We start from the raw sequence: 24,324 nt of genomic DNA on the forward strand, positions 1-24,324 counted from the left end.
AGAAACTATATTGTTGATGATAATTAAGTTTTTAAGCGATTGTACCTAACGACACAACGGTTCTTAGGATCTCCTTATCGTTAACCCATGTATGTTTACCACCAGAATGGCCTCCATCCAACCAATACATATCCCGAATCTTACGAATAAAACTCAACATTTCTTCGTTCTTCACTGACGCGAACTGATGGAATTCGTGTAAAAACTGATTTAGTACTACGCAACCTTTACTAAATCCTATGAGTGTTATATCCAAAAGACTCAAATTGGTTTTGCTCACCTAAAAAATCCTCTTTAATCCCCGATTTAAAATTCAGAATATTCAATTTATTACTTTTGAAACGCTTTCCAATAAACAACTCAAGTGCCTTAAACCATTATGGTCAGAACAATGACTTGGCACCCCCATATCGCTGCTGTTAACGAAATTTTGAAAGCAACTGAAAGTTTTAAAGTCCATCCTAAAACAAGAGAACTTTCAGCGAAAATCTTTTGAGAGGTTTTAGAGGTTCACTCACATACCTGGCCGGCTTGACCACCAAAATATGCTCATCGGGAAACTTTTTTTGTAACTTTAGGGCAGTATCTTCCAAATTCCATTGCTTATGGTGTTTGTTGTCCCTATGTGATTCCATATTCTCTATATAGTCCTACAGTAGGCGTCAATGTTTTTTATTTGTGGTTTTATGGGATCATTAGGGTTACCTGGACGTCTCCAGGGAAGAATACCACCACTCTGGATGGTTGAGTGATATTTTTAGGTGGAGCATAAACTACATCATTTTTTCGCTCCTCAAAACCACTCAGTTGCAATAAACGTTCACAGGAAGTCACGTTTGAAGACATCCTAGAAACTGCAAATAAGAAAAAAAAGTAATTTCAATAATGAACTCAACTCATGAGGTTTTAAAATTACATCTTATGTTTGTGTTTACACAACTGATAAGGCATAAACTATAGAAATAATCAGGTCTGCAATTAAGAAAAACAATTATTACTACTCTTGTGAAATAAAACCATTGCAGGATAAAATTAAAATGAAAGAAGAGGTGACTAAATCAGGACCAGAAAGAAAAGGTAGACACATCTACATCGACACTTTAGCTGGCTACTAAAAAGAAACTTTTGATTCTTTGTAACGTAAATCCGATGTTGGCAGATAAGCTAAATCATGGGTTTAATGTCCAATGCGTTATTAAACTTGGTGCTCCATATGATATGATCAATAATATTGATGATTGAGTTAAAGACTTTCCAAAAAATGACTGTGTTATAATCTCGGCTGGTTTCAATAAGTTCTAATATGACAAAATTCCAAAATTTAAAGCTATTTGTTTATGCTTTATGCACACATTTAATGAAAGGTTATTAATAGGGTTAATCATGTGTCTGAAGGGTTCATTTCATTTCTAAATCTTTTAAATGTAAAGGGTAACCAAATAGTTAGATTGTTAGTAATAACAGATCTTATCAAAAACAAATTATTTTCATTAGCAAACGATTCTAAGAATAAGAATAATTTTTGTAGCTATAATAACCGGAAAAGAATTTCTTACTTTTTTGCACCAAAAGAAAAATCCTAAGACAACTGAACATACTAATCCAATTGATCTAACAGATATGATTCGCTCGAGTTTTTCAAGCTTCGAATTTATTAGTGCCAGTCATCTCAATAGGTGGTTTACCATTACATTATTAAATATGCAGTCTAGTAGAGGTAAATTTTATAATTTGACTATTCTATTGGAAAGCTTAAGTTATCTAACAATGGTTACATTGGTACAATTCAAGTTTTATCATTACACCAGATGACTGCCAAACATTAGTTGACACTATGTCAAGATGTATTAAAGCACTTGAGTGATTTGCCGCTGTTTGGTTTCATTGATTTTTATTAATCGACAGTTTTTATGAATTTTTGTAAGATAACAGGTAGTATCTCCGGTGTCATCGAGTCTCACACAAATTCAAAGCAAATAAAAAACCCCCCGGTCCTGCATACCTAAATCCATTGCATACTTTCAGTCTTCGTTTGTGTGTCGAGTCGACCATAAGTACCTCTCCGCTTTTCGAAATTATCGATTTTTATTTTGTACCGTGTTACCGTGTTGTTCATTGTTCATTAAATAAATAGGTAAATATGCCTAAGCACAGCCGTAAACGACAACATTTTTGTAGTCGATCTAGAGAACGGAAAAATCGGCGTTTAGAAAAACGATTGGCCGAAATGCAACGACAATTAGATGAAATTAATAGTCGGGAAAAAAGGCGACGTTTGGAGAGTATGGGGAGCTCTAGAGGCGGTGATGCCGGAGAACCCAGTGCATATTTTTCACCGTATGATAGTGATTTGTCGCCTCGCCACTCTGTTCGTGAAACAGTTAGGGTGGATGTCCACCAGTTAAACAGTAAGTACCAAATTGTACGTTTTTGGTGACGTACATTTTAAATTGTATGGTTTTGGCAACATACATACTTGTTGTTTTTGGTGACAACATAATATTTTGAGTATGTTTTTGGTAACATACTTACCTACATTAATTTGTTGTTTTTGGTGACAACATAATTTAATGTTTAAGTACCTATGTTTTTGGCAACATATTTTTTGTACAACCTACATGTATTTGTTGTTCGAGACATGATATTATGTGTTTTTGATAACTTTAATATGCTTATTTTTCTGATTCTGTTTTAATACAAATTAGAAATTAACATGTCTCTTTTATTGCTTCAGGTGATTCTGAACAGCAAGAAAATAATCCTCAGCCCCCGATCGTGCAATCAGAGGAAGCAGAAGAAAAATCTGTGAGTTCTGAGGTTTTGCAGATACTTGGCGATGAGTCAATAAATAAGACCGTCTTAGGACCTCCAATTTATGAGGCAGTAGTCCCTCGCTGGAGTAATATTTTACAGAATGGTTTAAGTGAGGAGAATATTCAAGTTCTTCTCCAAAAGCATATAATACTCGAAGTCTCTGGAAGTACCTCAGTTAAATCCCGAGGTTAGGGCAGCCTTAACTGCTCAAATACTCCGCAGAGATGAGCGCCTGGTGCGAAAACAGCAATTTGTGGCTGCAAGCATATCAGCAATTTCCCAAGCCTTAACTTTGATGCTAGCTGAAGAAGGGGGGGGGGCAACAACGTATATATGCAATACCTAAGTAATGCTGGCCGCCTATTGTGTCATCTACACCATCTTGACACCATGACACGCAAAGATCTTATACATTATTTAGAGCTAAAAGCTGTTTATTTGGTTTTAAAACATTTTGCTGAAAATGCTTCAGATTGCAAGATATTATTCCGAGTTGACAATACAACTGCCACGGCTTATATTAATAAGATGGGAAGTGTACAGCACCAATCCCTAAATAAATTATCTCGTATTATTTGGCAATGGTGCGAGGGTAAAAATATCTATTTATATGCCAGTTATATAAAGTCTAAATTATTCAAAGAAACCGAATGGGAAATAAGCAACTTGGTGTTTAAAGATATAATATCCACTTTTGGGAAACCAGAAATTGATCTTTGCTTCAAAAATGAACGCTAAATGCAAAAAGCTTGTATCATGGTTGGGAAGTTCAGAATGCATAGCAGTGGACGCCTTTACGATAAAATGGAACAAGTTTTTCTTTTATGCTTTTTCATTTTCTGTTATTCTTCGTGCTTTGCACAAAATAAAAGAGGAAAAAGCTAGAGGAATTGTCGTTGTGCCCTTCTGGATATCCCAGCCATGGTACCCACTTTTTACATCATTATTAGAATCAACACCTTCAGTTTTCGAGGCTGACGAACGTTTACTTTCTTTTAGGAACGTGCCTAATCCTCTTTGGCGAAAAATTTCCCTGGTGGCAGGAGTGTTATGCTCCAAGCCCTGAGAGCTGGTTCAGTACCTGAAGAAGCTTTAGAAATTTGCTTGGCCTCCATTACTACCTCTACAATTCAACAATATAATTCAGCTCTTAAACTGTGGTGGCAATTTAGAAAATCTCGAAACATGAAAGTTTATTCAGCCTCTGTCCCAGATATTTTAAAATTTTTTACTACTCAATTTAAAAATGGAGCTACTTATACGTCTTTAAATTCATTTAGAGCAGCTCTTACTCAAATTTTGGGGCCAGAATTAACTTCGGATTTTAGAATTAAGAGGTTTTTTACAGGGGTCCATAGTTTAAGACCTACTGCTCCCAGATACAATTACACAGGGAACCCCTGTATTGTTTTGACGTATGTTAAATCTATGTCTAATGAAACATTAAGCCTTCAAGACCTCACATATAAATTAGCAATCCTTATTGCCTTGGCTACTGGTCAAAGAGTACAGACTTTAGCCAACATAGAAGTTGAAAATATTATTATAGATGAAAACAAAGTTGAGGTTAAAATACCTAAAAAACTTAAAACTTCAGCCAAAGGTCGAATTCGACCTACTCTTCTTTTGCCTTTCTTTAATCAAGATAAGAAAATTTGTCTAGCTAGAACCTTAATTGAGTATTTAAATAAAACCAAGAATTTAAGACAGACGTCAAAAAACCTTTTTATTACCGTTAAGAAACCTCATAGACTTGTCACTTCTCAAACAATTTCTAGATGGTTAAAGGTGATTCTAAAGAAGAGTGGGTTGGATACGAACAAATTCACAGCTCATAGTACTCGCCATGCTGCGACGTCTGCAGATGCGCGAAAGGGAGTATCTTATGACTCTATTCGGCTTGCAGCTGGCTGGTCGGAGAAATCCTCTGTTTTTGCCAATCATTATAACAGACCTTTGCTTCAAAAAGACAATTTTGCAACGACTTGTTCTTAGTTGTTAGTATTATGATGAGTTTTTATCTTTAAGTTTCTTGGTTCTAATGTTAGTATAGGAAAATATTTTCCAGATTTGTTATTTGTCATATTAAGTAGGTATATTTTTATTAAGATTTAAGTTATCTTGAAAAATAATTGTATGTAATATATATTATTTTTATAAATAATATATAAATAAATATATTATTTTGTTGCCATCCTTAGAATTAATGTTGCAACTTGCTTTAAATAGCTACCTGTTCTACTTATTTACGAGACAAGGCTGTAATATAAATAACAGATCAAACGAACTTACCTAAGTGAAGTTCGATCTGGATTATATGAAGCCTTGTCGAAGTAAATAAGTCCCTTCCCTACCCTATTATCTATTTCCCTTGGTTGCAACAATGTAGCTTTGAAGAAGACTGAAGGTATGCAATGGATTTAGGTATGCAGGACCGGGGTTTTTTTTATTTGCTTTGAATTTGTGTGAGACTCGATGCCATCGGAGATACTACCTGTTCTACTTATTTACTTCGACAAGGCTTCATATAATCCAGATCGAACTTCACTTAGGTAAGTTCGTTTGATCTGTTAATTTTAGGCTAATATTAAATAAAAATATCGTATGTTATCAGAAATACATTTTAGTGCCTTTAGTTTTAATACCTTTCCGCTAATTTGAAAAATTTCTTTAAAAAAACGTAGTTTTGATAGTTAGGCGAACTTGACTCAGACAGGGCTCGTATAAGGATCTAAAAATACACCAAAAGGTACTCTGGCCACTTCCTCGATCCCAACCGACTAAAGCCGCCGCTAAAAATAGAAATTTCATTTTTAATTCCGCTGTTGAAACTCACATAAACTAGTATAAATATTGCCGAACAGTTTTAACATTATGCCTTTGGACAGAGAAAGATCTTTCAGGATGAGTGCCAGGTCGAAAGGACCAATAAGGCACTACCACGTGCCGAAACAGAAAAAACACAAAGAAAAACTAATCGATTGTTGTCGAAAAATGATGACTTTCATGTGCACTCAAGTGGGAGTCGGAGCTTTGGTTATCGGATACACCGTTATCGGGGCCTTCGGTTTCAAATATATCGAGCTGCAAGGGTAAATATGAATGTTTAAATAGAAGAATTTATGAGAAAAAAAACGGAGTTCTCTCAGCTCGAACAACACGGAAATCCTGCAGGTGGCCCGAATCAGAAACGCTACGGTGAAGGAGCTATGGAAAGCTGTGGAAAAGAATAATATTTTTGAGAGAAGAGAGTTTAATTATGACGTCGGTAATGTTTTGTTTCAGCATCAGCTTGAGGTGGTAAAAGTGTTTAAACATGGTAAGTTAAATTAAAACGTATCATTTAAAATTTTTATTTAAATTCTTGCGAAGGTTATGATGAAAGACTGACCAAAGAAATATGGACTTTCCCGGCAGCTCTGATGTTCTGCCTCAGCATTATCACCATGGTGGGTTATGGCAATATGGTACCTAAAACCAAAGAGGGGAAAATTTTGACTATGGTATACGCTTTGTTCGGAATACCTTTGTATATATTATACTTTAAGGTATCCCACTTCAAATAGAAATGGTGCTCCAAATTAATTTAAATTATTTTTAAAATAGAACATGGGGAAAATATTGGCGGGCAGTTTTAAATGGATTTATAGGCGTTTGTATGAGTGTTCCACTGAGCAAGACGAGGAGAGCCAAAGGAAGAAGATTATTGTGCCAAGCACTGCCTGTCTTTGGGTTATTTTTGCATATATTTTAACTGGTAAAATCGCAAATTTATTAAGTCAACGTAAGGATAAAAAGTGTGTTTTTAAGGAGCCATAATGTTTAGTGAATGGGAAAAGTGGGACTTTTTAGACTCCACCTATTTCTGTGTCACATCACTTGGTAAAGTTGGTTTTGGTGATTTGGTGCCTGGAGCCGATGTCACCGCTTATAATGATGGAAACCAAACTAAGTTAATCATTAATTTCATATATATTTTATTAGGTTTGTATTGTTTGTTTGTATATCAGTTTATATTAAAAAAATTTCATTTGGCAGGTCTGGGTTTAGTAGCAATGTGTTACAACTTAATGCGAGAAGAAATCAAGGAAAAACTGAGGGAAATGAATGAGGATTTCACCCAATGTTTGGAAGATACCAAAATTCGGTTTTTGATTTGTTGTCAAAAATGTCGAAAAAAACCGGAAGTGGATGAAATGTATGAGGAGTATTCAATGTAGAGAATTTTATTTGTACAGTTTTTAGATGTATATATTTTCATAATAAAGAAATTAAAATATTTACTAGATATTTTAGGAATCGTAGTTATTCTTAATGCTCTGAAGCTGGCAGACACAACCAAACTGTCCATAAAGTACAAAAAATCCTCACAATTACATATTAGGAAAAATCTACTCAGTTGTTTTATTTTATCTCCCTGTATCTTGGTTATCAATTCAGCTAAATAATCATCTTATTTGTATCTCTCACTTACAGGCTCTGTATACTTTTGTAAATTTAAAAAAAAAATTAAGCATCTCTTCTCACTTCTTCAGACTGATTAGTACTCAAGTGGAAGATCTGCTTGAGGTCTTAGACATAGACATCCCAGTTGACCCACTGAAATACTCAATTCAATATTATAAAGTGTATTTTAAAAATGTTCCTTTCCTTGGCACGATTTTAATATTTCTTCATATTAGTCTTAGTACTTATGCGCTGAAGCTGACAGACACAACCAAACTTTCCATACACTAAAAAAACCTAGTTATTTGTTTTATTTTAACCCCGGTATCTTCGTAATTAATTCAGTTAAATCATCATCTTATTTGCATTAGATCTACAACTTGTTAAGTTTTATAATAACATTCCATATATTTCCAGATTTCTTCTCATACAAAGCCTGTAGAGGCATAATTGACATTACTAATATGTACTTAATGACTATAAAAATAGGCTAAATGGTCACAAAAAGAATATTAATGTACCAAAAAAGGAATGTAATTTAAATAAACTCAAGAACTATGAAAATATCACTAGATATGCCTGGAATATAATAAACTCTCGCATTAAAATTAAACAAAAAAGCGAAAATCTTGCTGATAAAATCAAGTATGAGGATACTAAGATAACTATCCAAACTGAAATAGAAAATGCTTTTAATAAGTTTCATTTTTTTTTGAGACATATGCATATGAATCGTGAATTTCGAAAAGGGCTTATCTCGCAAAAACGTAATTTTCCAGGAAAAGCTAAAAACTGAATTGCTTCTGACAGATTTGAACTACGAAAATAAGAATTTTCCTAATATTCACAACCTTTGTTTGACATCTTAACCTTGCCAAATTTTTTTCTTTTCAAATAAGTATACATGGAGAAAATGGAATTTTCCGAGATGAAAACATTAATGAAGAAACTTCAACTTTATTTTTTAAAGAAAGATACAAAAAACTAAAAAAAATCCTTAAAGATCAACATTTTTTTTTGTTAATTTATTTGGAAAATAATAACAAATAAAAAGTAACTCTGCTAAAAGTCTTGTTCGATGTCAGCTCCTGCTTCTCTGTCAGTAGTCGGCCAGCTCAAAATACTATCGGAAAAGTCTTCATATTCTGCAGGTATATACTGCCTCAACTTTTTCAAGTCAGACATTTTTAAGTTATTTATTGGCAGGTTTGAGGAGTAGCATAGAAAGTCTTCAATAGTAGGAAGATTAGCACAAATACCTTTAGTTTTTGAAAGGCTAAAAGTTTCAGTATTAATTTCGCTGTCAATGAAGGGGCGCCATAAAACTTCTCCAGGCTTTTCTGGATTAAAGTCAAATTCATAAAAAGTTGAAACTTGAAAAGATACTTTGTTTTCTTTAGCAACTTTTTTCCATAGCATCTTTCTGATAACGGTTTTGCTTTAAAGTGTACTTTGCACCATGCCTTGAAATCAATGATATCGGTATAAGTTATCGTTTTTACACAGAATTTGTCTGTTTTAGTGCCACTGAGTATTAAATTCGTATACTGCTCGTGAGTAAATAAACGATCTTCTCTTCTAATTTTACGCTTTATGGTTGCAAAATCTCTATCGCAGTCATTAAAGAGGTCATTCCTCTTTGGGGAAAATAAAGAAAAATTTTTAAATTTCGAGTAAGTGACAAAGCGATAAGATATTTTATTATGGTATTATTTTTATTCTGCCCAGGACATCCGTCGCAGAATAAATGTAATTCTGTAATATTTCCAGGAACATTTTTACATATAAAGTCATTTAAAAACGAAGCTACTTCGTTTGGTCCCTTCAACGCTTGGCCCTCGTGATAGGAATACAAAGTTGCCTTCCCCGTTTTCATATTATGTACGCAGAATTCGTATACCCAAAGTTGGCGGTAATAGAACACTTCTTGAACTGGAAGTACTGGCAGTGGTAGATTCTGCATATAATAGAAAGACAATCCGAAAATGGTACTGCCGTTCTCGTTACATTTTTCTATAATAGCTTTGGCTTTATTAAAAAACTTCGATGCCCGACGCTTATGTATGATTAGCTCCGCACTGGCGACCCTCTTGGCATTATCGTTTAAATGGGGATTCTTCAGTTTAACGCTAATTTCTTCACATTTTGAGCGCACATCAATTTGTGGCCTACCAAATGCCAAGTCAAAATTTACATTGAAATAATTTCTAAAAAACTGATAATTTACTTTGCTTTCTGGATATTTTGCCGAAAATCTCTGATGCAATATTGTCACATTCAAAACAGATGATAAGTATTTTTCTACAAAGTTATTTGAATAGTAAATTTCTTTAACAGGAATTGACTCGATAAAGTTGTGAATTAAAGCACATGTTTCTGTGGGCATTACATTGCTTCTAGACCCGGCAAATTTTCCTCGCATATCGTGGGGGCTTTTATTTGCAATTTTTAGTAGTCGAATTCTCTTTATTCTCTTGTCGGTAACACCATGCAAGTTTAGAAAGGCTACTTTACATACTTCTTTTCTATTTCCATCTGCTTCGATAAAATACTTATAAGAGTAACTCTTTGGCTTACTAATTTTATCTTCTTGACGTTCAGAAGTATCCTTCACAGGGAACGCCTCCATCAATCCTTGAATATATATGTCCTGTTCATCTTAACCATTTATGCGATTCAATATTGCTTTTTTGGCATCATCGAAAAGATCGAAACATTTTCGAATGCACCTACAAAGATAAAACTATTTTTTCACAAAACCATTTTTGTATATATTATATATAATATCTACCTACTATACCCTATTTCAGAAGTGTGTAGAGCAATAAAACCTCATTAGGTATGCAAAAGTGGTACCTGGTGATCCACCAATATTTTATGCCACTACCTTAGTTGGGTATTAGTTTCAATGTAAAATTCTTTCTTTTCGTTGATTGCAGGTAGTGCCACCCGGTTTTGGGTCAATTTATGAGTTTTGCCCATTGTTACCCACTGATAAACATTAAAAACGGTTCGCCAAAGGCGTGCAACTGGGACTTGTTTTTTACCTTATAATTAATGTACTTAAATGCTATTTTATTTTAGAAAGTTACTTTTGTTTAAATGGAATAATATATTTTTTTCACAAATTTATTGAACATAATATGTAGAGTAAAACAGTTGAAAATGTCACTTTTGGATCTGGCACTTTTTGAACAGTGTATAACAAATTTAAATTATAATAGATTGTAGTCTTCTTCGTCATCTGACGAACTGTCATCACCTCTTGACATTATAATTAAAGGATCGACTGTCTGATCGATGAGGTTGTCACGATCCCACATTTTGTCCTCTTGCTTAATTACATGCTGGACTGCTTTTCGCCAATTCTCTGGTGTCGCTTCCGTAATGGCTTAATCAAACAGTAGCTTAACATCTTTCATTTTAAAAGTCGTGTTTTATCTTGCTACAAATCCTTTTACCTGCGCCCATATCAGTTCTATAGGATTTAGTTCGCAATGATATGGCGGTAAGCGCAGTACAGTTATATTATATTTTTCGGCTATATCTTCCACGGCGTATTTCATGAAACGAGTTTTGTGTAAGTTTGCTATTGCCAGCAGTTCTTTTTTTATCAAATTTGCTTCAAACGCAATACCTTTTGCAGTCAGCCAATCGATAATTTCTTGCTTTCTCCAACTTGAAGTTGGCGTCTTCTCTATTCGCCGTGAATGATAGCTTGCGTTATCCATAACCACCACCGAATTAGCCGGAAGAAATTTTATCATTTCACCAAAATAGTCCTCGAAAACGTCTGAGTTCATGTCTTCATGGTAATCTCCTGTGCGAGTCGACTCAAAGGTTAGCAGACCTTCTTTTAAAAATCCCTCTTCGCTTCCAATATGTGTGATTATAAGTCTTTTTCCTTTTCCCGAAGGTACTTTAATACCCGTAGACAGGCCTTCTATGAAAGCTTGGCGAGCACTGGTTATATTTTTGTCTTGCCACATTTTTTGGACTATATAACCTTCGTTAATCCACGTCTCATCAAGATAAAAAACTTTCTTTTGCTCCCTGCGGTACTGCTTGATACTTCTCAAGTATTGTCGTCTCCAACAAACAATTTCGTCGCTCTCCAGTAAAAGTGCTTTGCGGTTATGCTTTTCCCAGGCAAAATCCATATTTTTTAAAGTTTTCCATAAAAGTTTTCTACTTATCAACGGAATACTGTCATCTCGGCCAAGCTCCATTAAAATTTTGTCTAGGGTGGGTATTTCCTTTTTAAAATAAAAAGAGTGAACTTTTCTTCGAATTATACATTTAGCATTTTCATCAAGGACTTTTGTAGGTCGTCCTGGCTTTTGCTTGGGAGATTCCACTTGACCTGCTACTTTTCTTTCCCGCAACAATTTGAAAATGGTGGACTTTCCAATTCCACTCATTCGAGAACATTTTTCAACAATTTCTTGCACAGTAAAACTAGGGTAATCGTGTTTTATGCAATCATGTACATTTAAAATAATAACTTTTTCACTCAGAAGTGGAGAATTTTTAGTACATCTTTTCGTTGGACTGAATACCTCCATTTTTTAAATATTGGGATAATAATATTGTGACTACACTACAGCGTAGCAGTGACTACTAACGTTTAAAATATGATTTAAAAGTATTTATAGTCTGTATATATTACCTGACCCCATTTTTGCATGTTACAAAGCGTTAAAAGATAGGTACCTATACAAAAGGATTAAAAGTATTTATTTAGTATTTAATCTCTTTCAAAATAAAGGCATTTAATCCGTGAAAATTAAATTCATAAATATTATAAGTACCTGCGCCTATGAACTACCACGAAATGTAGCCAAACAGAACGGAATTCCCCAGTTTATTGCTCTATACACTTCTGAAATAGAGTATAAATAAATAACATTATTTATTTACCTCTATCCACATCTCCTATTATTTTTTAATTATGTAATAGAACATAGGCCCAGATTTCCTACAAGAAAAATTTTTACCCAGGTGGTTTGTGTGTACCAGTCCCTTAACTTTGGCTTTTTTGATAATTACATTTTTATACATTTCACTATTTCTTACACTTTCTTTCTCCTTGCTTCTTTTTCTCTACTCCTGTATCTGCCTCGTCCGAACTACTAGACTTACTCATTGTTTAGAAAAAAACTACTAACCTTGAACAAAACAGTACCCAAAATATGTGATTGTTTACTAATTCAAATGACAAACTTGACGTACACCAAGCAACTGTCGTAAAGCGACTGAAACAAGCAAACTTTACGATGCCTATACTCCAATAAAATTCACATCTTATAAAAATAAGAAATCCCCTTTTTACGAAAAGGACCCATCTCAGCAAGATGAGTCCTTTTCGAAATTTTGTTTTAAAACCACGAGTTCGTATTTGTAAGAACAAAATCAGATATGAGCCCTTTTCCTTCATAAAATGTTGGCCTACTATTGAACCTGAAAAATTTGCGGAAAAGTCAAATTTGATCAAAATCTGAGTTGAGTCCTTTTCGAAATTCACGATTCATATATTATAAACTTGGTTTTTCCAGAACCAATGACAGATCCTGTAGTTTATATTCTTTTGAAATGAGTGACTGACAAGAAGTCTTATGGAGTTGAAGAGAACATGGCACTTCTCCTATAAAGGACTGTATAGAAAATATCCTCACTCCATTTACTTGATAAACCTGTCATTTGAACATGGATATTTTCCAGCTGAACTTAAAAAAGTGTTAGTAGTTATTGCAAGTATTTTGCTATAAAGTTGGTGGCCTAAGAACTAAAATTAATGAATTAATTAAAGTTGTTTTATGCTCGCACTATGATATTTTGATATTTGTTGAGAGTTGGCTCTCTGATGACTACTCCGATGCTGAACTGTCTGTAAAGTGATCGTTCACCTTCTTCTAGCAGCAAAAGTCGCGGAGGAGGAATTTTGATATATATCAAGGATGTTATTGATTCAGGTGTATGATTCAGTCGAACAATTATATATATTATGTAGAATTGGTAGTATTAGCTTTATAATTGGGGGAGTTTATATTCCCCCAAATTCTGCAATTAACTTATATGAAAGTCACTGCCATACTGTTGACATTCTCAGGCAAGAATATTCAAGCTGTGATTTTTATATTTTTGGTGATTTTAATGTACCTGATTCAAGTTGGGGGAATGACGACAATGGTGTGGTGGTGACTTGTCCTTTAAACTCGGCGGGTCTAGTTTTAGGTCAGCATTATGCTTGTTTGAGTTTTTATCAGAATATTACAATTCCAAATGATAGGCTTGTTTATTTAGATCTAATTTTTTCAAGCAAGCAAACTCTTGCTGTAATGGAAGCAGTTGATTGTCTTTTTGAGGGGTCATTAAATCACAAAGGGTATAATTTTGAAATTGATTTTAGTTGTGAAACTCAGTCGAATTTAAACTATGTAGAGTTTTATTATGATTTTAAAATGGGTGATTATATTGGTATTAATAATTACTTATGTGGAATTAATTGGGACTTGGTTTTAAGCTCAGCAGACATTAATATAGCAGTCTCACATTTTTATCATATACTGGATATGGCTATAGCACTTTTTGTTCCCCTAAAGAGATACAAAACTTCAAAGTTTCCTAGTTGGTTTTCAGCTGAATTAAGATATTTAGTTAGGCAAAAGAAAATTGCACACAAATGCTACAGGGTCAGTCATAATGTGGCAGATTATATTACTTTTTCAAACATTAGGGCTAGATGTAAAACTTTGACTGATATTTGTTATGATAATTATATTTTAAACTTAGACCAACTACTCTACACTAACCCTAAAAGTTTTTGGTATAACATAAACAACAAAAGATCAATTAATAAACTTCCTAATTTAATGTATTATAATGATAATGAGTTCGTTGGCTGTGAACAGATAGCTGAAGGTTTTGCCTAGTTTTTTTCAACAGTCTATAGTCCTATTAATAATATAAACAATAATGGTGCTTTTATCAATCAGCAAGCAAAGTTAAATATGACCGCCTGTTTTGAGAACAGTGACTTCCTTTTATTTGCTGATGATTTGAAGTTTTTTAGAGAGATTTTATCAATACTTGATCAGATTTTGTTGCAAAGTGATTTGGATAGATTGAATGAGTGGTGTGCTAACAACAATTTGTTTTTGAATGTAAGCAAATGCAATTATATAAGTTTTCTCAAGCGAACTAAAAAGATTGTCACTTCATATAACATTCAAGGAAGTACACTTCAATATTGCAGCATAGTTAAAGATCTTGGTATCTCGTTTGATGTTCATTTAAACTTTAATGCACACATAAACAATATTGTTCTCAAATCCTCTAAGAATCTGGGTTTTGTACCAAGGAACGTAAAGAATTTTCTATAGAGACCTGTAAGAGGTTATACATGTCATTGGTTGTTTCATCGCTGGAATATGGCTCAGTGATATGGTCGCCCTTTTACATGAATAATTGCTTGTCCTTGGAAAGAGTTCAGAACAAATTTATTAGGTTTTGTCTCTATAAACTTCGAATAAGAATTCCGGATGATCATGTTTATGATATTGTTTTAGAAATGCTTGATATGAAGACATTGAGACAAAGACGGATATATGCAGATTTAATTTTTTTGTATAAATTATTGAATAGTCAGATAATTTGTCCAGAACTTCTGATGACAATACAATTTAATATTCCATCTAGGAATTTAAGGCAGTATCATGTCTTTTCATTACCATTTCATAGTGCCAATTATGCATTACATGCTCCTATTGAAAGAACTCTAAGAATTGTCAATACTAGGGAGGTTGAAATTTTGGGCATTTTCTTATCTAGATTTAAGAGTCAAATAAGAGAAATTGTTTAATTTTTTTTTTAGTGCAATACTGAATATTATACTTTAGTAGAGTATGTTTTTAGTATTTTTCGAATTCTGTTATATTGATTTAAGTTATAAAACTATTTTCGGTATTTTACATTTACAGGTAGGCTTTATTACTGCTTAATAGTTAGTATTTTACTGTTAAGTATGGTTAGGTTCAATTGATTTTGTATTTAATTTACTGTTGTAATGAGGTTGATCCCATAAAATAAAATAAAAAAAAAATAAATAAATAAAAAAATAAAATAAAATATTTGAGAGGTCATTTCGAAAAAGACTGATTAGTTTTCTAGACCATAATAAAATTTGAATTGGAATCCAATTTGGATTTTATGAATTGATCAACTGAAGATGCCATAATATCTTCTTACCTACATATTCTTGAAAGCTTTACATAAAATTGAAACCACTAGGTATATTTCTTGACTTTAAAAAAATTTACCATCCTATGGCATGATTCTAATATTTCTTTATATTAGTTTTAATTTGTTGCAAAATATACTTTATAAATTCTTTAAGACGTCCTGCCTATAACATTTATTGCAGGGGTGCAAGATTACATTGGACTTTATTCAAGGATCATTTTTCTTTATACCTACAGACTTGGTGGAGCTTAAACAGGTATTAACTTCTATAAAAAACAAAAACTCAGCCGGGGAGGAGGTAATCCCAATTCATAAGACGGGCAGCCTCGCTGAACCATCAAACTTTAGACTAATATCCCTTCTGTCCATACATTCAAAGATTATTGAAAAATTGGTTAAAAAACGTGTGATGTCTTATTTAAAATCAAAGATTATTCTTAGTGGTTCTAAGTTTGGCTTTCAAGAAAATAAAAACACAAATGATGCAATGTTTAACTTTATGAATGATATCTACTGTCAGATTAACGGTGGTGGAGTTTCCGCTGCTGTGTTTTGTGACTTGTCGAAAGCCTTCGACTGCGTCAGTCACGAGGTTCTGCTGCGGAAGCTCTTCCACTATGGTTTTAGGGGCTTAGCGGCGAGTTGGTTTTGTTCATATCTAAAGGGTCGTCGTCAGAGAGTGTGTGTGGGGTCGGAGTATTCTGAATATCAATCTGTTGCCTGGGGAGTACCTCAAGGGTCGGTACTGGGACCAATACTTTTTCTCCTATATATATTAATGACCTCGTCCGACTTAATATCCAGGGAAAATTCACGCTTTTTGCTGACGACACCACCGTTCTCTGGCATGGGTATGATACTGAGTCTTTGAGAATAGCCATGTTGGCTGATCTTCAACTTATATATGAGTGGTTCAGGGCAAATTTACTATCATTAAATCCACAGAAGACCAAACTAATTTGTTTTACAAATAACCATAGTCTTGATAATATTCTTATTGCTAACTGCCCTGTCCCGCCTTATTCTAACAATAAGTTTTTGGGTCTGGTGATTGACAAGGAACTTAAGTTTGAGAACTATATACGGAGTCTCAGCAATAGGGTTTCTGCAGGTTGTTTTGCTGTTAGGGTGACCTGTCGGGAGCTTGGCATGGGGATTGGGAGAGCCGTGTACTTTTCCCTGATTGAGTCCCATCTCAGGTATGGTGTCTGCTTTTGGGGTAGTGCAAGCAACTATCTTCTACAGATGTTGTTTGTTCTACAGAAACGTGCTATGCGTTATATATGCGGGATATCACCTAGGGAATCATGCCGACCATATTTTATCAGGGAGGGCATTCTTACAATCTACTGCCTATACATACAGGAGGTGGCATGCCTTATTTTCTCCCATCAATACAGGTTTGTCCTACAGAATCCATGATATATCACTCGCCAGCGGAATAATTTGCGGCTTCCCATTCCAACATCTGCCTTGGTAAAGAGATCAATTTTTTATGAAGGTATAAAAATCTTTAACCACCTACCAGGAGACATTAGAGAGGCAAAATCTCTCATCAAATTTAAGTTTCTCTTGAGGAGATTTCTGAGTGGTCGAGCTTATTACTCTGTGGCTGAATATTTCAACTAAGAAAATCTCATCCATTTTTCACAAAGAGACCGACGTATACAACAGACGAAAAACAATGAAAAACACAATACTATATGTTTATGTATATTAGTTAAAATATATATAGTATGTTTATTTACTGTTTTGCCAACGTCAGTGGCTTTTTAAGGCCTGATGATGCTCTGAATAGAGCGAAACACGTGTAGCTTTAAGTAAATGTTGTGAGACCGTGACTTTGTGTTTTTCATTGTTTTTCGTCTGTTGAATATTTCAACGACAATCAGATTTTAATTAATTAAGGGAGACCTAGCTCTTTTCCTAACCTGTTTGTTTTAAATGTTTTCTTTTTTTATCCCTAGATGTTGAACTGTGCTTAGTTAAGAAAAGTTAGATATAGTTGATTTTATTAATTAAAAAAAAAAAATGTAAATTTTAATTGTTTAACTTTGTTTCGTCATTGTAACTTGTATTTTTAAATATAATTTTAACCTTGTAACTCTGTCTCTTTAGGATTAGGTGAAGCTTTGTTTATAACAATTTTTTGTTCAAACAATAAAGCATATTTGAATTTGAATTATGTTAATTTCTATCGGTCTGCTTACCCAGATACTCGAGGTGAAGTCTAGCGGGTATAAAACAATACGGTTTTCTAATAAATGTTAAAAAATTACAATAAAAATATTCAAATTTGAGTATTTTTCTTGACATAAACTCCAAAATATGACGTTTTAAAGTGGCAGCTGTTCATGTTCGTTCCGGACATTTAAATTATGTTTGCTTTAGGCCAAAATCATACTGACATATAAAATAGCGTCTGTCAGATCTGACAGCTGTCATTGTCAATTCCGTGTAAAAGATTCATAGAGGGTTTTGAAGGAAAAGCTTTATTTTAACCGATTCCAAGCGGTCTATCGGTAATTACCGTTCCAAAATGGTATTAACCAAACACGTCCAAGCGGTTATGGTTATAACCGCTTGAGATACGTGACGTCACCAATTAGCCCTTTATACGTCATCAATTTGGAACAGTAATTACCCACGTCCGGAGCTGTTTTCTAAACGTCAAATGTCAAAGATATTGAAATAAGTGCGGGAAAAAATAAAAACAGACAACAAATTATTTCCTTTTTAAAAATGACACAAAATTTATTATGGCTAATAATAAGTTTTCTTTTTTGATATTTATGCTTAAGAACTAATTACATATAATATTACTGGCGTCTGCGGTATTATTTAAAAACAAACAAAATGATGATAGTGACAGCTGACAAATTACGAAGTTACTTCAACCAAACACGTCCAAGCGGACACGATTGGTTATGTTATAAAGGGACTGTTCAAGGTGAATCAAGGGCTTAACCGCGATTAAAACCGATAGATCGCTTGGAATCGGCTTTTGTTTATGTTAAAAGTGACAATTACCAAGTTTATACGGCCAATTAAACCACTTTAGCGGCTCATCCACTAATTTAAATCGATTTAAGCTAAACCGGTTTACGATCGCTAAAGCGGCGAATTATGTTAAATCACTTTAAGGTGCTCGTATAAACTTGGTAAATGACGAAGTGTCAATTATTACTAAATTGTCAAAAAAGTAACATCTTTGACTATATCCTTCTTTGTCTAACACATTACATTTGCTCATAAGCTTCGTTTTTTTAATAAAAAAAGGAAAAGACTATTTTAAAAAAAGAAATTGATGAAATTGACTTGCTTAGGAGTAAAATGTCAATCGTCCAGAAATTTACACATTTCACTATATCCTTCTTTGTTTTACACACTGCTTATGACAATACGCTTCATTTTTTAAATAAAAAAAAGTTTATATAAAAGAATGAGAACATTTATTAATTATTTTTGAATAATTTACTTTTATATAACCGCAGAAAAAAATAAGAAAATAATTTTTTAATATTCGATTTTTTTTTTGAGTATTTATCTGGAAATATTCGAAATCTATTAACTATTCAAACTTAATAGATGGAAATAATAAATTAAAACAAACATTACATGACGGTGCATAATTACATAATAATAATCCTAATAAATAATAAATTATTTTCATTTAATACCGCTTAATATTCATTTAAGTACGTCCGCCCTACATTTAATTTCCTTATTATAAATTAATTTTCCCATAAACATTTTCCTGTACTTTCAAAGTCTCCTGAAGACACTTTACCGCTTTAAAACTTCCTTAATAAACACTAAAGTCATTAAAATTAACAGCGTATTTACTTTTAAAGCCAATATTAACATAGATTGGGTTAAAACTTAAAAAAATGAGAGCGAAGAGCTATTTTTTACAGGCCAAGAGTGAATTCAAAGCTTTAACTAGTCATGCTATGACAGTTTTTACACCTAAGAGCTTATTCAAATACGAAATGGAAGGTAAGCACTATAGAAATTGGAATTTCCCGCCAGTAAAGAGAAGAGCGGAGTCCAGTACAGTTTATATTTAGTAAGTTAAACAAAATTTAAGCTGAAAATGTGAAATCTGTCACATTTGACGTGAACTTTTACGTCACTTTTACACAAAAAACCCGAAATCTAATCCAATAAATTCAACCAAAAAATTGATCCGTTATTGAGTTCCCAAATATTGAGTATTTATTTGTAACAAATTCAAATTTACCGCCACTGTCCACGCATGTCAATTGTCAATGCGCCCAAGGCCTTCTTAGAAACGTCAAAATCGGACATTTTTAAACGACTTTTTTCCGTTACAAATCGAAGACATACAGGCAAATAATTAAAAAACTGGCTATATTCAGGAAACACTGCCCATGTTTTTTTTTACTCATTTTTATTTTAGATACAAACTACGAACTGTCACCATGTCTCCACTTCTTCGTCCTGGAATACCTGTGCTATTACGACGTGGTAATCGCCTGTTTCTATTGGGCCATATTCGTCAACGTGTGCCTATGTTGTGCCGAAATATTCCTCATGTTCACCAAGAATATCGTCGTAGCCGAGCACGCCTTCATTTTGTGTTTCCAAATAATGGTAAATTATAGCAAATGCTCACTTTGATAGGGGACATGTTCTGAATTTCACCACCAATTAAAATTACTAAGTCAATCGAACTTACCTGACTTTTGATTGGAATTATATGCTCTTGCACTTGGTCCTATAGATCATTGAACTATATCGAATTGTAGTATGCAAGTTCTATTGTTCAAGTAGTTAATTCCGTCAAAATCCTCTAACCGATTTTCAGAACTCTTGACTCAAGTTATTAACTTACTTGTCATTGGTGGTTCATTTTTTTTTTCTGAAAAACTACCCTTAAAAACACATTGCCAACCATAAGATCTACAACTTTTCTATGCATGCCGATAGTCTATGCTAAGTAGTTTTAGCTTTAAAAGGTTTTTATTGATTTTCTCGAAACGCGGATTTTGGACATGTATGGTTTTCGAACTCACCGATTCAATTGTTTTTTTAACTTTATCAATTTATTTTGGACTACTTGAAACAAAAAAACATAATTTAATGTATCAAAGTGAAAATAAAAAGGCAGCTATTCTGCGGCTCGACTTTTCTCTTCCTTGAATTTGGTTTAAACTATTGATTTTCACACAAATGTTTTAACTTTTAATTTTATCAAACATGCACAAATTTTGATTATTGATACTCCAAAGGAAACAACTTTCTTTTGACTGCCATGTCCTGAAGAAGCCAAACGCAGAAACACCTGTGTTTTAATATTTGTTTCCCAGGGTTGTCATACAAAATTTACTAGCAATGAATTGTATTGAAATCAACCAGTGCTTTAAATTTGAATCTTGCATTCAAATGTCTCTGAATTTTTGATTATACTTGCTAGACCTTTTATGCAATCTAAAAATTATTATTAATGGTTATTATGTATGTAAGTCATAAATACAGCACATCTAAATGTTACAACGAGTCATTTTCCAAAGAGTCTCTACATAACCGACGACTGTTTAAAAAAAAAACAACTTATTCAAAAAAATAGCATTCACACTGTTCAGACTGGTGAGCTTACTTGTTTAAATCTTAACATAAGTGCAAGAGCCATATAATTAACCTGAGATCAACTTGCTCGAACCCTGGTATTGATAAACAGCATTTGTCTTTAAATAATGTTAATTTCTAGGGTGTTTTGGCCGGGAATATTATATTGCCAATCCGCAGTCAACTACTGTACTCGGAGAGGCGCTACAAGGAAATCGAGTGGTCCCTAAGGTCCCTTAAACCGAAGAAAAGGGTTATTATAAGCAAACTAGGACTCTACCAGTCACTCGCGTTCGAATTTGTCCTGATCTTGTCATTTATTGACTTTTGGGTGATATTTCCGGAAATAAACAAGACCTGCGTAATGATGGCGGCGTTCGAGTACAACAACTGGCTCCTTACTGGGGTGCTTTATTTCCTGGAGATCGGTGATGTGCTAAGTAAGAAATCTAAGAGCTGACAACCAGTTTCGATAAAACACACGAAGCAGTTTGTCAGTTCACTGGGTCAAACATGCGCGCGAGCTCTGTAAGTCGCGCACACGCAATTTTCTTTTTCCTTTTAGCGATGTGTTACTTTGTCCTGATGGTCCCGAACCTCCACACTTACTTCGCCCTCAAGGCTGAGGTGCAAATTTTCTTGCTCACCCAATACGTGAACAGCCTAAACGAATATTTAAGAACCCATAAGGGTCGGAATCAGGAGCAAATCGTAAAATTTAATTTGAGGCTAATTTATAATAGATATTGCGAAATTAAGCAGTAAGTGACCTCGTATTGTTTTTGTCGATTGACTGGTGAAAGTAGGGGGTTTCTTTAGGGTGTACGTGGATATAAGGGATGCGGTAAGCTCCGCTGGAATCAAGTACGTCTTACCGTCGTCACTTATTACCATTTTTATCGTTTACGCTGCGGTTGAAGTAAGTGTCAATTATTATGCTAAAAACTAATTCCACTTTAGTGTGCAAAAATACTTTTCTACATCAGGCGACATCTATTAATAAGTGTTTCGTAGTTGCTTAATTTACATACTCACTTTAATGTTGCCAGTTTTAAGGCAGAATATTCATTAAAACCTTACTCTGGCAGCACTGGAATCGTTTTGTAACTTTAGCTGCTAAAATTCATATGTAGAGTGTGGTATTTTATACTCAGGTGACGACTAGATAATTTTTACCCAATCAACATGAATTTCTAGGGTAATCTAAGTATCGTGACCCTCGTAATGCATTTTGTCGTCTTCAGTACTGTGTTGATAATCACCATAATATCTGGCCAGAGATACGAGGATGAGGTAGAGAAGTTCATTTCGTAAATTATAATAAATATCTTATAATTTTTTAAAATTTGTAGTGGAAACATTTCTATGAATCACTCTGTAAACTGCCTTGGTACACTTGGAGCCTGCGCAATCAAAAGTCTTACCTCATAATGATCACTGGATCTTCAAAGATCGTTCAGCTGATCATTCTTGAGACTATCGTGGTGAATTATAGTCTTTTTATTAAGGTATTGAAAGAAAAGGTAAGATATACATTGCCTTATTTAATAGGAATCTTTTAGGTTGGAAGGTTCCTGTACACTGGGGCCAACATGATCTTTAGTCTACATAGGAAGTGAATCGCACAGCATAAAAATTAATTATGATACTTAACGTTTAATAAATCCAAAGAGCATCATGTGTATCGTTTTTAATAAGGTTTTTTAATTAAAGCTAGAAAAAAATGTTGTGTCAGAGTATTTAGAATAACGCGATGGCGCAAATTGGGAACTGCGTAATGCGCATAAACTCACTTTGAGTAAAGACTGATTGATTATCAAGACGTGGTTTCACTTTCCACTAGATTTGTGAGTGAAGAGTACACATACACAAACTCTGCTGTTACCAGTTTGGAACAACCTTAAGCTTTATGTGAAACAAGAATTCAAATTCTGGAACTACTAATGTAATATTTAGAATTTGATTATCAGGAAGTCAGACGGGGGATAGTTAGCGCTCTTTTATAGTAGGAGCGCATTTTTATAGTAAATTTTCACTTTTTCCACGAATATTTTTTTAAAAAATTGAACTTTTTTAAAAAAAGTTTCACGCAAAGGAAACGTGTTTCTTTCCAAATAATTTCGTGCTAAAAGATTTTTTGTCCCTTAAGAACTTTTTGAGTCAGAGGCTATTTTGTCCGATAAGGTCTAGGATGCGCCGAATATGAGGTTATTAAATTTTGAATTCATTAGGCGACATTTTTGTACATAACTTGGAAGTTAATTAAAAGATCGTAATGAATCTTTCAGATTTATATAAAGAGATTCCTGGGGATAGATTTGAGGGTAAAAATGCACCATAGGATCAGAAGTTCGAGTAGTTAGGGCTCTTTTGGTTAGGATCTATTTTTCCCTAACTTTTATAGCAAAGTGTCCCTTTTCCTGCCAATATTTTCACGAAAAATTGTGTTTTTTTTTTTGAAGTCAGACACATAAACGAGCTTAATATGTACAGACATTATTTTAATGAATTATGCAATACTGTCAGGTGTTCGCTCTTCAACTTATACAGTGCATAAGAACATCATAAGATAATAATAGTATACATAACAGAAATACGACAGAAAGGCGCATAACCCCATTTTGAGTTACCGGTCATTGCACAACAAGGCAAAGCTTAACTTTCCACTTGACTTGTGTATGAATAGTACAAGAGGCTAAGCTTACATGCTCACTGCACTGTTGCCAAGCATTATGTTAAGTATTTTTTTCCTCTGGAAATTAAATATCTTAATATCTAGTCCATATTTTCAGACTAAAGAATGAAATAACTTATTTTTTAAGTTTAAATAAAGATATGCAGTTAAAATAAACCCATCCATCCCCTTGGACTTTTTTTGTCGAACTTAAATAGTGGTAATGTTGAATTTTTGATACTAAGATTTGCATAAGATCGTCAATTTTTGGGATTTCTTTTTGAGCCAATGGTCAACTGATCAAACGGTACTACAAAAAGGAGTACCGTAAAACGGGGCTACTTTGGCACACGGGGTAACTTTGGCAGAGCGTGCGCGCCTTTTTTTATATTAGGCTTGTTTGTCTAGTTTTAATATTCAGTGTCCGAGAGTAGTTCAGACAGGTCGGTATGTTCCGCGGCGCGAAATATGGTGCGAAATTATAGTAGGTTGCCTGGATCGAGGCCCTATAAAAACTACACGGAACAAAATTTGGCGAATGCATTGCAAGCTGTTAG

At 33.8% G+C, this 24,324-nt stretch overlaps 4 protein-coding genes across 6 annotated transcripts in view; 3 read left to right on the forward strand and 1 right to left on the reverse strand.

Annotated features, from left to right (window-relative positions):
• LOC126733721 (mitochondrial protein C2orf69) overlaps nt 1–17,850 on the reverse strand; it is an 18,099-nt gene extending 249 nt beyond the window's left edge. Inside the window, exons 1-5 of one of the 2 annotated variants that reach the window (XM_050437100.1) lie at nt 17,712–17,850; nt 706–854; nt 523–650; nt 335–461; nt 51–280 (exon numbers count right to left, since the gene is read on the reverse strand). In XM_050437100.1, coding sequence (XP_050293057.1) covers nt 51–280; nt 335–461; nt 523–650; nt 706–854; nt 17,712–17,817 — 740 coding nt within the window. In that variant the 5' untranslated portion in view covers nt 17,818–17,850. Of the gene's footprint in view, nt 1–45; nt 281–334; nt 462–522; nt 651–705; nt 855–17,711 lie in introns of both variants that reach the window. The other variant, XM_050437099.1, reaches the window with a different exon arrangement.
• Nucleotides 1,990–5,004, forward strand: LOC126733719 (uncharacterized). 2 transcript variants are annotated; one of them, XM_050437097.1, is made up of 2 exons: nt 1,990–2,408; nt 2,735–5,004. In XM_050437097.1, the coding sequence occupies exon 2, from the start codon at nt 3,865–3,867 to the stop codon at nt 4,807–4,809; it is 945 nt and encodes a 314-aa protein (XP_050293054.1). In that variant the 5' UTR covers nt 1,990–2,408; nt 2,735–3,864; the 3' UTR covers nt 4,810–5,004. Both variants share the same exon structure in this region, with proteins under 2 accessions (XP_050293054.1, XP_050293055.1).
• LOC126733717 (TWiK family of potassium channels protein 12) lies at nt 5,505–7,102 on the forward strand. The gene is made up of 6 exons (XM_050437095.1): nt 5,505–5,906; nt 5,964–6,133; nt 6,187–6,362; nt 6,421–6,571; nt 6,625–6,798; nt 6,853–7,102. The coding sequence occupies exons 1-6, from the start codon at nt 5,689–5,691 to the stop codon at nt 7,032–7,034; spliced, it is 1,071 nt and encodes a 356-aa protein (XP_050293052.1). The 5' UTR covers nt 5,505–5,688; the 3' UTR covers nt 7,035–7,102.
• Nucleotides 17,851–19,531: 1,681 nt separating the features above from the next.
• On the forward strand, nt 19,532–22,771 carry LOC126734323 (uncharacterized). Its single transcript, XM_050437898.1, has 7 exons — nt 19,532–20,118; nt 21,236–21,533; nt 21,659–21,854; nt 21,913–22,012; nt 22,291–22,386; nt 22,446–22,601; nt 22,656–22,771. The coding sequence occupies exons 1-7, from the start codon at nt 20,059–20,061 to the stop codon at nt 22,710–22,712; spliced, it is 963 nt and encodes a 320-aa protein (XP_050293855.1). The 5' UTR covers nt 19,532–20,058; the 3' UTR covers nt 22,713–22,771.
• The last annotated feature ends 1,553 nt before the right edge of the window (nt 22,772–24,324 follow it).

Source organism: Anthonomus grandis, chromosome 3 (assembly GCF_022605725.1).
Source record: "Anthonomus grandis grandis chromosome 3, icAntGran1.3, whole genome shotgun sequence".
In the NCBI taxonomy this organism is placed as follows: domain Eukaryota; kingdom Metazoa; phylum Arthropoda; class Insecta; order Coleoptera; family Curculionidae; genus Anthonomus; species Anthonomus grandis.

Coding starts and splice junctions, on each gene's coding strand:
- LOC126733717 (XM_050437095.1), top strand. CDS start 5,689: ATGCCTTTGGACAGAGAAAGATCTTTCAGGATGAGTGCCAGGTCGAAA. Junction 5,907..5,963: donor AAATATATCGAGCTGCAAGG/GTAAATATGAAT, acceptor GAGTTCTCTCAG/CTCGAACAACACGGAAATCC. Junction 6,572..6,624: donor TTTTGCATATATTTTAACTG/GTAAAATCGCAA, acceptor TGTGTTTTTAAG/GAGCCATAATGTTTAGTGAA.
- LOC126733719 (XM_050437097.1), top strand. CDS start 3,865: ATGCTCCAAGCCCTGAGAGCTGGTTCAGTACCTGAAGAAGCTTTAGAA.
- LOC126734323 (XM_050437898.1), top strand. CDS start 20,059: ATGTTCACCAAGAATATCGTCGTAGCCGAGCACGCCTTCATTTTGTGT. Junction 20,119..21,235: donor TTTTGTGTTTCCAAATAATG/GTAAATTATAGC, acceptor GTTAATTTCTAG/GGTGTTTTGGCCGGGAATAT. Junction 21,855..21,912: donor AGATATTGCGAAATTAAGCA/GTAAGTGACCTC, acceptor GGGTTTCTTTAG/GGTGTACGTGGATATAAGGG.